The sequence below is a fragment of the Ricinus communis genome, chromosome 10 (genome assembly GCF_019578655.1).
Source record: "Ricinus communis isolate WT05 ecotype wild-type chromosome 10, ASM1957865v1, whole genome shotgun sequence".
Taxonomy (NCBI): domain Eukaryota; kingdom Viridiplantae; phylum Streptophyta; class Magnoliopsida; order Malpighiales; family Euphorbiaceae; genus Ricinus; species Ricinus communis.
This window is the reverse complement of record NC_063265.1, coordinates 5483765-5498343: the sequence shown is the minus strand read 5'-3', so window position 1 is coordinate 5498343 and position 14579 is coordinate 5483765. Positions and strand designations below refer to the sequence as shown.

The 14579-nt window shown below is 34.0% G+C and overlaps 1 protein-coding gene across 2 annotated transcripts; it reads right to left on the bottom strand.

The window, feature by feature from the left end:
• Positions 1 to 581: 581 nt before the first annotated feature.
• LOC8262595 (mRNA-capping enzyme) lies at positions 582 to 13234 on the bottom strand. Of its 2 annotated transcripts, none has more exons than XM_048369864.1 (18): positions 12838 to 13234; positions 12005 to 12224; positions 10615 to 10753; positions 9086 to 9237; positions 8850 to 8933; positions 8697 to 8759; positions 8301 to 8429; positions 8010 to 8216; positions 6323 to 6442; positions 5169 to 5218; positions 3514 to 3676; positions 3263 to 3400; positions 2475 to 2597; positions 2273 to 2371; positions 1904 to 1993; positions 1707 to 1791; positions 1333 to 1463; positions 582 to 1243 (listed from the first exon to the last, which is right to left on the bottom strand). In XM_048369864.1, exons 2-18 carry the CDS (start codon positions 12131 to 12133, stop codon positions 1100 to 1102), a joined length of 2046 nt encoding a protein of 681 aa, XP_048225821.1. In that variant the 5' UTR covers positions 12134 to 12224; positions 12838 to 13234; the 3' UTR covers positions 582 to 1099. The 2 variants fall into 2 exon arrangements, with proteins under 2 accessions (XP_048225821.1, XP_048225820.1); XM_048369863.1 differs by having other exon boundaries at positions 12846 to 13234.
• Between the last annotated feature and the right edge of the window lie 1345 nt (positions 13235 to 14579).

Sequence of the window (14579 nt, the reverse complement as noted above, 5' to 3'; positions counted from 1 at the left end):
GTAATACCATTAATATTAAGTCATTATTTTTTGTCATTTCATATTCCACCACAAGCCTATCAATAAGAGATTTATTTTGAAAAAAAGAAAAAAGAAGAAAAGAAATGCAAAAGGAAAAAATATTTGTAATCATCTCTTCTAGTAATTATCGCTCAGCTTTTAAACTCGATGGAGCCTGAGTTTTTCTATTACACCCCCTAGTGGAGCGGTTGAGGACAATGTTCAGCGCCTGCGAGGCCGTGATTTAGCTTCTGCCCACCGGCGTTTTACAGTATTCCTGCATGAATTTTTAAGCCATTCGCAATCCAAGCACATACAAAGTGATTGAATTTAGCTCCTATATTTGTTGATCCCTCTTACTAATCACCGAATAGTAGTTTTAGAGGCGTATTATTTGCTTAATAACAGAACGGATCAGACCAAAATGTGACCGCTATTATCATGATATCACCTGCTGCTACCCGTTTTCAGTTGAGGCCAGTATTAATAAGAACATACATGGGTATGCAATATATGCAACAGAGGGAAATAAGAAGAAAATAGGAGGTATATGGTAAGGGAGAAAATCACAAGAGAACACATACACGAACCAAATGACAATTTCCAAAAATGATATTCACATTGAAAAGCAAGTAAAATGGACGGAAAAACAAGAAAACCATGTTCCAAACACTAGGCTCCAATTCTAAAAAAATGGCTAACTTTGAAAGGAACTTATGAAATCACTACATAGAGGGGGGGGGGGGGGGGGGGAATAATAATATACATGGTGATCCTATTCCTAATCCTCTTCACCTGGACAACTATCATTTAGACATAATTTCGCGACTGATGTAGAAAACTATTCCAGTGTACCAACCGGATCATAGAACTCACCAGCACAGTACACACTATGAGGTTATAATGAAAAAGCTGCAACTAATTACATAGCATCCCAGTGACCCTCTAAATAACACGCTCACCCAACCTCAGCCAAGTAGACCACCAAAAACCAGCATACTTGAGCCATCACTAGATCTGATAGCCATTTCAATCAGTGGCCATCATTAAGCCCAAGAAAGAAAAAACAAGAAGAAAAACCCTCCATAATGGTGGTGCATCACCTGCGCCGCACAGAAGCTGTATGTTGATGAGCTTTACTCTCATTTCTTATCCTATCAGCATACATGGGCAGGCGAATAATCTCATAAATCTCGTTCAACAAGATGTCCTCAGTTATGTTGTCCCTGATACTTCGCATCACCTATTTTTAATGAAGTAAGAAGCTCATATTAGTCCATCACACTTAATCTGACATTCGTATTCATAAAACAGAATGTGACCAAGACGAACCTTCCTGAAGGTATTAAACTCGTTTGGTGTAGACTTATCTGTCCGGATCCGCATACAAACCCATACTTGTTCTTCTGAATCCCAAGAACATTCAACGATTTTTCCAGAGTACGAAGAAGGATCTGAACCATCTGCAAGTTTAAGATTTGGAATTGGACTCAAAACAGAGCCATGAATACAAACCAAATTAATGGACCCCAGAGTATATGAAAAGCACAAAACAGTAGCCAAAACATGCCATGCTGATTATTGAAACTTCAATTCCTCCCTCAAAGGAAGGTTTCCATAGAGCATATGGCATAAATTTCAGATTCGAAAGTTTCATTTGGATGAAAGGGATTATGATGCAAGGTAGAATAGAAAATTATATGAACCTCTGAATACAACCGTGTTCCCATCCATCAGCTTCTTTTTCCCTCGCTCATGCAGATACATTAACTGACGATCATCAGCATCCACCTGTCAATACATTTTAATTTGGTGTCAACAGAATTTGAGGGTAACAAGGCAAGGGATAGAAAGGGAAAGGCACTGAAGGCAACTGCCAAGTTTGTGAAGTTGAAAAAAGAACCTCAAATAGAAAATCCACTGAATTCATTTCCGGATATTTCCACTTCAGGAGCCCTTCATGGGTGCGAGGAACATAGGGATCATCCCATCCCTGGCATGTAAAACAATGAGTAATCGCACTTATTCATATTTTAACAAAATGTAATTTGCAAAAAGCATCATGATCGCTAGATCATTGGTAAATAATGGACCGAGGACAAATATAATAAGCACTCAAGTTTCTTAGAAGGAAAAAGAGATAGAGGAAAAAAAAAAAAAAAAACCCTCCCCCATGCATGCTTAATGCAACACATTTTAAGCTTATATCATCCTTAGAACAGTACTCCCTCAATACTATCCTGCAAACCCTATTATTATTGATCCTAATCACCTGAAAAATAAGACCATCTGCATCATGTGAAAGCTTTGGAATGAATTCCTTCAAAAGCTTGGTAACAGTGGAAAGCAACCAGAAATCCTTTCTCCTGACCTGGCAAAAACTTTAAACCAAATAATTAGTATAATTGCATATGCAGAGGAGCAAAGGGTCAGAGATACTGCCAATGCCACACTGGTTATCTTCAATTACATACCCTGAATGGTTCCAAGTCATATCTGTAATAAGGATTCTTGCTCTGGTAAATATTGTGTCGTTCATAGTTTCGAGGTTCAATCACTTCTTTTTCAAGCATCTTCCATCGTTCATAAAAAGGCCTCTGGAAATTTTAAATCATATCAACCATTAGTAGACTACAAAGGAGAAAGGGGTTTGCACAGTATTCACTTTGACAAATAAAGGCAACACAATTATCATTCCTAAATGATAAATGAGCTTGGGTAGAACTCATACCCAAAAGCTAGCTCAAGGGAAGAGGATGCCAAATCCACTTATATACACTTTAACAGCCCAGTAACCAAGTGATGTGGGACAAATACAACTTCTAGCACTCTCCCTCATGCTTAGCGTGACATGCAAACAGGCCGGGTCCAAACCCATCATTGCAAATAAAAGGCCGGCTCTGATACCATTATAAAAGGGCTTAGGTAGAACTCATACCCAAAACCTAGCTCAAAGGAAGAGGGTGTCCAATCCACTTATATAAACTATAACAGCCCAATAACTAGGCGATGTGGGATAAATACAACTTCTAACACTAAACAAAAACTTATATTCATCACCTACCTAATTCCAATTTCCAAAAAGAATATTTCTTATATGGAAAAAATGACTCTTTTGATAGGGAAATGCAAATAAGATTAAAGAACTAACAAATAAAAAATAACTATATGGAGTTAGAAAGAAAATTGCCCCAATCCCACATGCTTCATCATTAATCAAAAATCAAATCAAAAGCATGGTATTATATCACACAAATCTAACCTCTATAACAGAAACGTGGTTAATTGCCATCACATCATAGATGAGGTATCTTCTCTCCTGCTTCTGTGAGTCTGGCATGGTATCTATAATCATTTCCCCGTCAAGTAACGTGCAGTGGTGCGTCTTATCAGCTAAACCCTTAAAAGAAAGGAAAGAAAATAAATCATGTGAACAATTATCTATCAATAAGCTGTACTAATAAGGTTGTAATATAGAAACCATCTTAGAAAGAAAAATGCTCAAGTACATACTTCGCCTGTGCTTCTGCAAGGAAACCTCATCTGGAGCCTTCGAAAATTAAAACTCCTATCTATTAAATAACAGCCATCCATCATAATTAGCATCAAGTATCGGGTCCCATCAGCTTTCCACGTTGCATAATAATACCGCTGCCTTAATAGCTGTAGATTATCCCTGCACACCACAAAATGGAAAATTGCACCGAAATCAACTTCCATTCCTACAAAACAAGACCCAGAGAAAACTTGGATAAAAAGTTGGCAACTAACTCTGGCACATGCTAATGGTAAATGAACAAGCAAAAAGAAGTGACAACCCAATAAATACCAATCAACTTTTTAGTTCTGAGAAAATAAAAAGATAAAAAAAATGCATCATCTGTAGTATCAGGTTTCCAATACATTAAATGCTATGCCAGATAAACCTCCTTGCAATCCCAACATATCTACTCATCAAGAAAAGGGGTTGTTCAACTTCTAAAAAGAGCCTTTTCATAGAATGTGAATATGCACTTGCGCACATATTACATCCTATTGCTGCAGTAGAATTAGGTACACGTAAAGAGCATAATTTTGGCAATTACACCAGTCTTACACAAAAATATCTATGGTTACATCTGATTTATCAATAATCATTTTACCGTGAATCTCCAGTCTAGCATGTGTTTCAATGTATCTCATCCAAGAAGAAATTTAAAGAGGTATCCAAGACTATGTGTTGCATCATTGATTAAATAAAAAATAATAATAGTTACAATTATTACTGTTATTATTGTAATGATAATAATAACAATAGGAACAATGAAAACTCCAATATTTTTCCTAGAAGCAACCATTGTTAGCTTTTATGTACCTACATGAGCACAACCATTGTTAGCTTCTTGCCATACTAATGGGTTATTTATCTTTCTTATTACTCACAATACGGGAGGAATAATCACTCCAATGCTTATCAATGCATGTGGCATTATAGAAGTAACCAATAGCAGCAAAAGATAAATTTATTTTTGATATATGATCTATGACCAAGGCTTGATAAAAATATCAATACGCATTCATATGAAAATTCAAATTTATTTCCCCTGCTTGCATTTCAAGTTCAGTGTAGTGTGACAGTATAACAGTAATCAATAGCAGTAAATAGAAGAATATGTATAACAAAGGCTTGATAAAAATATCAATACACATTCATGTCAAAGTTCAATATTTATGTCCCATGCTTGCATTTTCAAGGTGGATTATACAAAAAAGGCCTAAATTTATAATCATTTGACAGGGCATGAAAGAAAAACAAAAATTCCTTGCACTTCCATCTCATCCATCAAGGACCTTTCATTATCAGTATCAAAGGTGTGAATTCACATTTGATAAGTTTGACTATAAATAATAGGCGCATGCCATTCCAATTTTCTTTCAAATTACTACATGCATAAATCATATGTTAAACCTGGAAATTTTTGGCCATTCTATTCCAAAATAGGCCTCACTTGCTTCAACAAAAGAAGGTACACGAGCTAGTACATAATGACAAAGCATCTCAAGAACATAGCACAATTAACATCAAAAAGCCAATTGGCTTTTACTCAGGTAGTTGGAATGTACAGAGAGAAGAGAGTGGAGTGAGATAAGAGAGAGGTTTGTGTACAAAAAGAAAGTGTAGATTGGACCTGCTGAGGGATACTGGATGCGACCCTGGAAATTGCGGGTTTGCTCTTACCTGAAGAAATTCAAGGGGAAAAAAATGTTAGCTCAATCCAAACAAGATCAAAATGCAGGGCATAAGAAGTAGAACTCACATCCATAACCCATCCATATATAAATGCAGTAAGATTGGACACCTTTTACTTTAACAAACAAAAGCAGCACAACATTAAAGGATCTAGAGCTAGAAATATAACATTTATACAAACTAGTTCTTATCCACGTGCTGTGCACATGAATATTAATAATTGAACTCGTTATTGTCCATATAATAAAAATAGAACTACTAAATTTAAAATTAAAATAAACACTTAAGTGTTACAAATTGATATAAAATGGATTAACATGCTTACTATTCGAATTCTATTGTACTCAATTTTAATTCTAATCCACCTAATAAAATTGACCTAATTTAAGTAGAAATATAAAATAAATACTTATATCATATTAAAATAATAATTAATGCTTACTAATACCTTTCTTCCTTTATTCAATTTCTAGTAATTATCTTAAGCGATTAATATAAATATAGAATTGAAATGGTAATTAATATTTTATAAGAATAATTTTTATTATGATTGGTCCAAACATGAGCTGTAAATAGAACGGATACACATATAATACAAAAAATTTACATTTTATTTGTTTTTTTTAGACTTGTATGTTAGACTTAATTATACTTAATAATTGAAAATCCTAGTAGAGTTTATTTATAGAATTAGACTTGTATTTAATAAATTATTAATATTATTTATTATTAAATTAAATTAACAAATGAAAAAATTAGCTAAAGAATTAATAAGGCCCTACCAATAAATATATTTGTACCCCTCCCCCTCTCTTTCACACTTTTATATATGTTATGAATTGATGAATATAAGAAAAATGAGATGTATGAGACATTCCAAGGCAAAGTAACATCAAATAATGCAAATTTAGCTCATTTTCAATATAAGTGTATCATATAACAATGCAAGAAAATTCAAAAGTTTCAGATGAATTATATAAAAAAATAAAAAATAAAAAGAAATGGAGAAAAAGGAACAGTTACTACAAATTTAAGATGTCTCAATGCAAGCAAGCTTCAAAGTGAAATTATAGGCCATAGAAGCATTCTTACTGGAAAGTTCAGCTTAAGCAATTGGTAGCAGGACATTCGTAGAGCATCAAGCTGATCATTAGGAACTTCATCACCCAGAACATCATCATTTGTCATTACGGCATCTGTCTCGTGATTATCCTGAAACAATATGAAGTCATATTTCATTACTTTTACTGGTATAGTGGAATATCAACTGAGAGAACAAGCAGCATCTGTCCTCTCAAAGTCACAAATCATTTTTTTGCCAATGAGAAAATTCGCGTTAAAACAGAGGAAACATTTAGAGCCAAATTAAAGTGCGTATACGTGTGTGTATATATACTAAGCAAAGTCTTTTTGATGTACAATTAGCACCAAAATCTTGGTCTGAAATGCGACACAGCGTTTTCAAGCCTGTGAAAAGCTATTACTTATCAATAAAATCTCTAAAATCCCTTCTGCGTGAGATACATGAGATGATCAGCTTTTATTTTTTCTGTCATAATCAAGAAAAAAGCAAATATTACTCCATTTTTCAAATTTAACAACCAGAGCATGCAGCAAGTGCTTTAATTTTTATTTTATTTTTATACTTTTTTAACCTACAACATTTTTCAAAAAGACTTTCACTCAACAACTGTACAAAATCTTTCCACATGAAAAAAACTAGAAAAGAGTTACAGGAAGAAAAGAACTTCCCAGTTAAATTCTAGTTTTGTGAAGAAGAATGGTATATACTTAGAGAGAGAAGATAGAGTGCTAGTAAAAACAAGAAAAAATAATTAAACACCATAGGTTGGGGTCAGCAAAGACCCATATGAATCAAGAAAACTATCCTACACCATACAGCACAGATTGACTAAAGGTCGGTGTCAATACACATATAATCATATATCTAGAGAAAAATAGCAAACACACAGAGTAATTTCACATCCCGAAGTCTCCATATCCCAACACCAAAAGATGCATTACAACACAGCCCATTGACCACCTTTTGATGAGATATAGGATTCTCTTTCACCACCTCAATGGAAGTGCATTACCTGCCCAATTTCCCCATTCTAACAAGAGCTACATATACAACTCTAAAGCTCTTCATCATCAAATCTTTTCTTCTTAACCTCATTCATTTCAAACTGGTTGTCAAGTAATTGCAGCTAAAGAAAGACCCAAAATACATCCCAAATACAACCTCCACTGCACAATGCAACCCAAGCAAATTGACTATTCATTGAAATGTTTTGCAACTTAATTCATCCCAGCACCTTTTTCCTAGATAATTATGTCACATAGAGAACAATTTTCTCCTACTAACTATAGTTCAGAAGCAGCCTAAAACCAAATACATTATTCTAACTAGAAAGAAAAAGATTTGTCTAAATTTATATGTTGGACATGTATTAGAGCATGTGTCCAGGAAAAGTAAATGCTTGCATAGGTGGTAGCAGTGAAAAACAAATTGCAATCAGAGAATCTTATGAATGTCGACTAGAATCATTTAACAGATGAGCAGCCAATGACCAGACATATATAGAAGTAACAATTCTTTTTCTGGAAAAGCAGGCAACTTTGGTCGAAAGATTTAATTCCTATAGAGTAACTATTCAGCTCCAATATCTAAACTGCATATTGGGGAAAGAAAACTGTTGATCAAGACTATCATTCATAAAGGACATGAAGAGAATCATTAGCTAGAATTTGATTTTACTTCAAAGGTTATCCATACATGCAAAGGAGCAGCTGAACCTCCATCATCATCATCATCTGGTACTGCTTCACCATTAAGATCCAGATCAGAAGACCTCTTCCATTCTGGAGTTGGTGGGCAAACAACCATTTCTGGTTTAGTTTCATGATAAAATTCATATAAGGTCTTAATATAGTCGGGTTTATAGATTCCTGGAGGGCGTGCTTCAGCAAATAATTTTATTGCCTGCAAAAACACCAAGAAAGGAAAGGTCATAAAGTAAATGACACGAGACCTACTGAGTAACATAAAAAAAACATTAAATCAAACCTGTGTGACAGACATCGACATTGTCCGCATAATGTAATGGACAACCATATATCCCGTGCGATTATGACCATGCGTACAATGAACAAGAACATACTTCTTCGATTTTTGACGAGTGAAAAATTGTGTGACCTGCAAAGTAAATAAGTATCAAATTCTTGCACATGTTTATATTTGATTTCTACATAATGCTCCATCCATTGTGATTCAAGTCATCGTGTGATTAAAAAACCTCCAGAATATTCGACACCACAAAGAACCAGGCAAATCACCACAGTTTAATCTAAGTAATGTTTTGAAGGAACACCAAAATGGTAAGAAGGGAGGTACAGATTCTAGAAGGAAATAAACACATAGAAACAGACAGTGAACACTATGGGTATCATGGAAGAAGCATACCTCATACACAAAGCTATTTACAGATGCATTATCAGGTACAGAATCTCGCCCTCTGCATTGGATCTAATTAAACAAGGTCCAAGTTAAATTTGATCAAAGTACACTATCATCCAAGACACTAGCCCAAAAACCAAACATAATGTAGCAACTCACCTTAACATGCTTAATACCCTCTTTTTTCAAATCTGTAGTTGTATAGTAACGTGTAGTATTTGTCAAATCAATCACCAAACCGAGCTGAAAAATCAGTAACTTAAACTTATGTATCATTCAAATAATAGTTTCTGTTCAACAGAAATGATGTGCTACTTCATTTCTCCTCATTGCAGATAATGCACGTGTAGAATCATAGAAAACTTCTAAAGGACTTGGAAGTTGATAATACTTACTTTTCTTCCTAGTACTCTTTGTTGATGAATAACTTGCTTAAATGAGTATCTTTTTCCAGGAGGGACACAGTCATTGTAGGCTTCACCAAGTGGAACCTTGGAAGGAATGATACCAAAGATTTCCTGACCAGATGCAGGGCAATCCAACCAGCCTAAAATTTTTAAAGACAGCTTTGAGGGACAGCTAAAAGGCCCACATATAAATATGACAATTGAACTTTAAAAAAAAAAAAAATCACATTGTCTTGATTCCCCGGAAAACAGATGGAACGCCATCTGCCTGGATCAAGCAATCAAATACTCGGATCCATCAAAGGTAAACAAGGCAAACCATAACTCTGTCAATCATACAATTAACATCACACTGCAGTATAAGGTGTTGTTCCCTAAACACAGACTAAACTGAGTGATTATTGAAAAAAGAGGGATGATCATCCACTACATAAGAGAGATAGCATAAACTGGCTTTAAGGTGATTTTCACTAAATTTGCATTCATTGCTATACATTCATCTAAAGCATATGTACCTGACTTTCTGGCCTTAACCACTCTAAGAATCAGTAACGAGTCATACCACAAGCAACCAATTTCATAATCAGTAACAAGTAACGAGTAATATATCAGACATCACCCCAAGAAAAAAAAATTATGGCACCGTTACAAAGAATTTACAGTTGCATACAAGCTAATAGAGTCTAATATGCCATTACATAATAACTTCATAATTACTGCTGCTCTAAAATCCAATTTGCAACTTCTTCATGACAGCAACCTTATTTTGACTTCAAAACACCTGATCTCCTAAGTTGCAGGGGATGCTTCACAAGCTTTTGCAAAATAAGTTCTTCTGAATCTTTTTAATCTATTTGGCTATAATTTCATTTAAGCAGGTATAAATTACTAGATCTACAAGACACTTCCATAACAAGTTACATCTTGATTGAATGTTGATTCAAGTCATCTTGTGAAGTTTCCAAAACAAACATTCCATAACTCTGGGTAATATTGTTCATAATAATAGATGACCACAAATGAAACCATTATCTAGTCATATGCTTTATGCTTCTGAGACTGACCCCATCACATTGGCGCAGAAAAGATTGTAGCATTCATAATTATGTCCATACAAAATTATGAAAACCACTTCATATTTCTTTCATTACTATGACATAATAAAATTATGAAAATCACTTGATAATTCTCACAGATTTCTAGCCAACAGCAACAATTCTGATAACAATATACAATTCAAATTTCAAAAAAGAAAGAAAAAGAAAGAAGTTATCATGAAACATAAACAAGAATTTTCTATACATGCAAGATACAAAACAAAGCACAAAATTGACCAGGATAAATTGATGCCAAAAATGTAGTGATAAAAACAGGTTAACACCAAATGACTGTTATAAACTCAATTCCATAAAATGTAGACTATAGATTTTATCCAAAATAAATAAATAAATAAATAATGGAAGCATTATAGCATAAGCAATAGTACTTTGATAAACATAATTAGACAAGAAACTTACCAGGAGGGAGCTTAGTTTTATCATAAGTTTTGAAATGTTTAGTTGGAAAGTATTGGTCCTGGGCTGGCGGTCGAGATACGTGAACAGGTCTATCATCTGAACGTTCATGTCTCAAACGCTTGCGTCTTTCTTCACGCTCCTGCACAAACAAGATCGAAACCCATAAATGAGTGCTATAATATGCACAGCTTTCACTTGCCGCAAGCAGGCTCACAAGTACAATAAAAATATTGAAAAAGAAGTATTTAAGAAGAAGAGATAAGGAAATTTGCTACTACAGCCAAAGCTCATAGTTAATTTCTTTGTACAGCTAACAATCAGAAATGTTCATGCATAGGCCACTGGAAATAAATGTGTCCTAGTACTCGCATAACCAATCTTAACCAAACTAAGCCATGTCCCTATTGGGGCATTCCATGATTTTTAGGTGGGCCACTTGCACAACTATATTAAATAATAAAGCTAGGTACAAGAGCTATTTTTGGATGGAGGTGTAGGAAAGCATAACACCAAGGGGTTTGAATAATTTATTTTTGGGAGTTTAATGAGGTGCAAAAGAAATGATAAGGGTACAAGAGTTACCCCTCCATTGACATTAAAAATACTTCTTTTGCATAATTCTTATTTAACCTTTATTATTATTACCCTTTCCAATCCCTTAAAACTTCCAAACATAGTATAATTGCTCAACTGTTCATTTCTTTTATGTTCCTATCCCATGAATTAACCAACATCTGTTCTTTTCTATCCTCAACAGACTCCCAAATTCAAGGAAAAATTTGCTCATGTAGAGTGTTTCTATAAGTCAAATGGACAACTCAACCAATTTCAAGGAAAACCAAAAAAACATATAAATAGGCACCTTAGTTGCTGATCAGCATCAACACTGCCAATTATCATCTGCCACCAACATTACCTTTCTCTTGGGTGATGTTCTCTTCTATTCATGTAAACTTAAACCAAAGAAAGAAACTAGAGAGAAAGAGAGAGAGAGAGAGAGAAAATATATGGACCCTTGTAGATCCAGATATTCTCATGAGTTTAATATATCAGAGGAAAAATAAAAATCTCGAAATGCCATAAAACAAAAACTTCCATTCATCTCCGCATTACAAAATAGAAAAGAATTTTTCATCGTAAAAAAGTTATAACCAGGAACCAAGTTATTTTCTTGAAAAAATGAGAACAAATAAGTAGCTTATTTCATAGAATCTTAAAGGAAGATCCAGAGGTACAAATATACTTTCAGATTGCAATAAAGTCCAAAAAGTCAAGTATAATCTTCCCAATTGTTGTAACTTATTCAAGTGGATGAATAAATTCAGACCAGAACTTAATAGCAAACTTCTCAAGGCAAGTAAACAGAAAACAAAAAGAATTAAGAAAATACCCGGCGAGCAGTTTCAACAGCAGTTTCAAAATGTTCTGCAGGAGCAGTGAATTTCTCTACATGCTCTTCAAAGTTCTCTTCCTCATCTTCAGGTAATGGTGAAACATTTAAGTCCATGGTAACAACCATTCAACATTTACTAACATGAAACTCTAATTCTCTTTCAGTCTCCCTCTTAAACTACTAGTTTCCAAATCAAAGAGCATATATAACTTGCTACCTGCACCAACATACGAAATACAGCAATTTAACCTAAGAGTTGACAGTAAACAAAAAGAAGAGAATGAAATCTTGGAATCACATTTTCCAACAACTCCTGAAATCCAGCTTTATATTTGACCAATTAAAAGTGTGTTTGAAGAAGTCCAGAATTACAAGCGTCGATCAATTGAATTCTATTAGTAAATTCTGATGTTTGAAAAAGCATATAGTTAATAGAATTCAATTCTTCCAACCTAAAAAAAAAAAACAAAAGGAAAAAAACAAATTTTGAGAGAAATCAACTAATGCCAACTGAAAATATGTTGCAAGAATTCAATTCAATTTACTTCAACTCCTATGCATAATGTCATTCCAAACAAAACCTAATAAAACTAGGCAAACTGAGAAACTGGAGTTACAGGGACCAAAACAAAAAAAAGGGAAAATGCTTATGGCCGGAAAAATGCTTATTTCACCATTATTCCTCTCACATTTTCTCCAGGCAGGAAAAAAGAAATAACAAAACTGAAACCCTAAACACTCAAATTAAACACTAAAATTAACAAAATTTAAAAAAAAAAAAAAGGCTGCATCAAATGAAGCACGAAATCGAGAAAGAGTTCAAAGCTCGCATTTTTACTATGAAATCGAAGGAATCATCGCGTGTGCGAAGCAGCAGAGAGAAGCTGATTCCTTTTATCTAACAAGCAATTTGAGACGTGCACGATCAAACAGACCGTTAAAAAGGGCTTCTTGTATTATAGTGCGTAAGCTTGAAAACCTAACAATTATGGCGCGGAGAGTTCTTCGTTGTCGTTTCGTCACTTCGACTCTGTATTCGAAACCCTAAAAGGAGAAAGAGGTCTGTTTGTTGGGTTTCTTTTTTTCCTTAGAGAGAGAAGGAAAGGTTTTGTTATTTAATGATCAATCCATGTCAGGAGAGAGAGAGAAAGATAGAAAGACAGAAGAGAAGAGGAAATCCACGAATCGGGAGTTAGGAACTCGACTGAATTTTAAGTAGTTTATATTTTATTTTAAATATGATCAAACGAAATTATTGAATAAGAAATTAAAATCAAGGAAAAAAAGAATCGTTGATTTTGAAAATGTCTAGGTCGGTGGCGATTAAGAGTTGAGGGCCAATATGGTCATTTAGCTAATTTATTAGGGACTTGATTTTGAAGTTTCTTTTCTGGAAGGTTTTCCAAATAGTGGCAAGCCATTGGGCGGGATTTAATAAGCTGGAAAGAAGAGATTCTTATATATAAGATTAGTATTGCACATTATGCATTTTACTTGTATAAATTATTATTATAATAATTATTTATATAAATATATTTTTAAAAAATTATTTATCAAAATAATATATTTTTATTAAATAGTTACTTTTATTATTTTTTTAAATAATTTAATTATATTATTTTAACAATATTCAATAAAAATTTTAAAATAAGCATCAATGTTTTCTTAATAAAACATTATCTATAATCTCATTAGAATAAAAAAATCAAGTCTTGAATAGAGACTACAATATATAGCCGCAAAGGCAATTACCAATCCATTTAGTTGGCTCTCTAGAATGGAGTACTGAAGCAGCAGTTCTACAGGCTGCAAAATTATAAGTAGTTATAGGGCATATAAAAACCGAACTTACTCAAAGGAAGAAAAGCAAAGTTGTGTACAATGTTGAACTACAAAGTCCACACTAGTAAAAGACAAAGAAGAATCACATAGTAAATGCAGAACATGTAGATAATTGGAGAACACCACAATTTCCGGCAAACGCATATCATAAGCAAGTTGCAATCCCTCTAAAATAGCTATAGCTTCAACATGAGCAACAGATAAACCATATGAAACCTGTTTAAAAGCAGCAGCTATAAAAGACCTAGTATCATCAAAACAAATTACACCTATATCTATGTTGTTAGTCGATGGAATGAAAGAAGTATCTACATACACCTTGTAAACTCCATTTGGGATTGATGTGGCGTTATTACACTTCAAAATTGGAATTGAAAGAAAGGATGCTTGATAAGCTCATACCCATTCCTTTGCCCGATTTACTTGAACAATAGTTGTACGTCATGTACCTGCATGTAAAGTTTCGTTTGTTGCATTCCAATTTGCCCATAATAGAACAACAAGTTGTTCCAAACCTCAAACCCCAACAAGCCTTTTAACATGTTCTATTAGCGTCCAAGCTGAATCATAAGTAACATCAAACAAATAGGGCTAAACTCAGTTAATTGCCAAAATGAAGCATTTGTTGTCTCATTACACATGCCGCAAACTCAACAAGTAACAATATCCATAGGAATATGGTGGCGTTAAAAATTGAATCTATCAGGCAGAATAGTATATAGCACCTGCC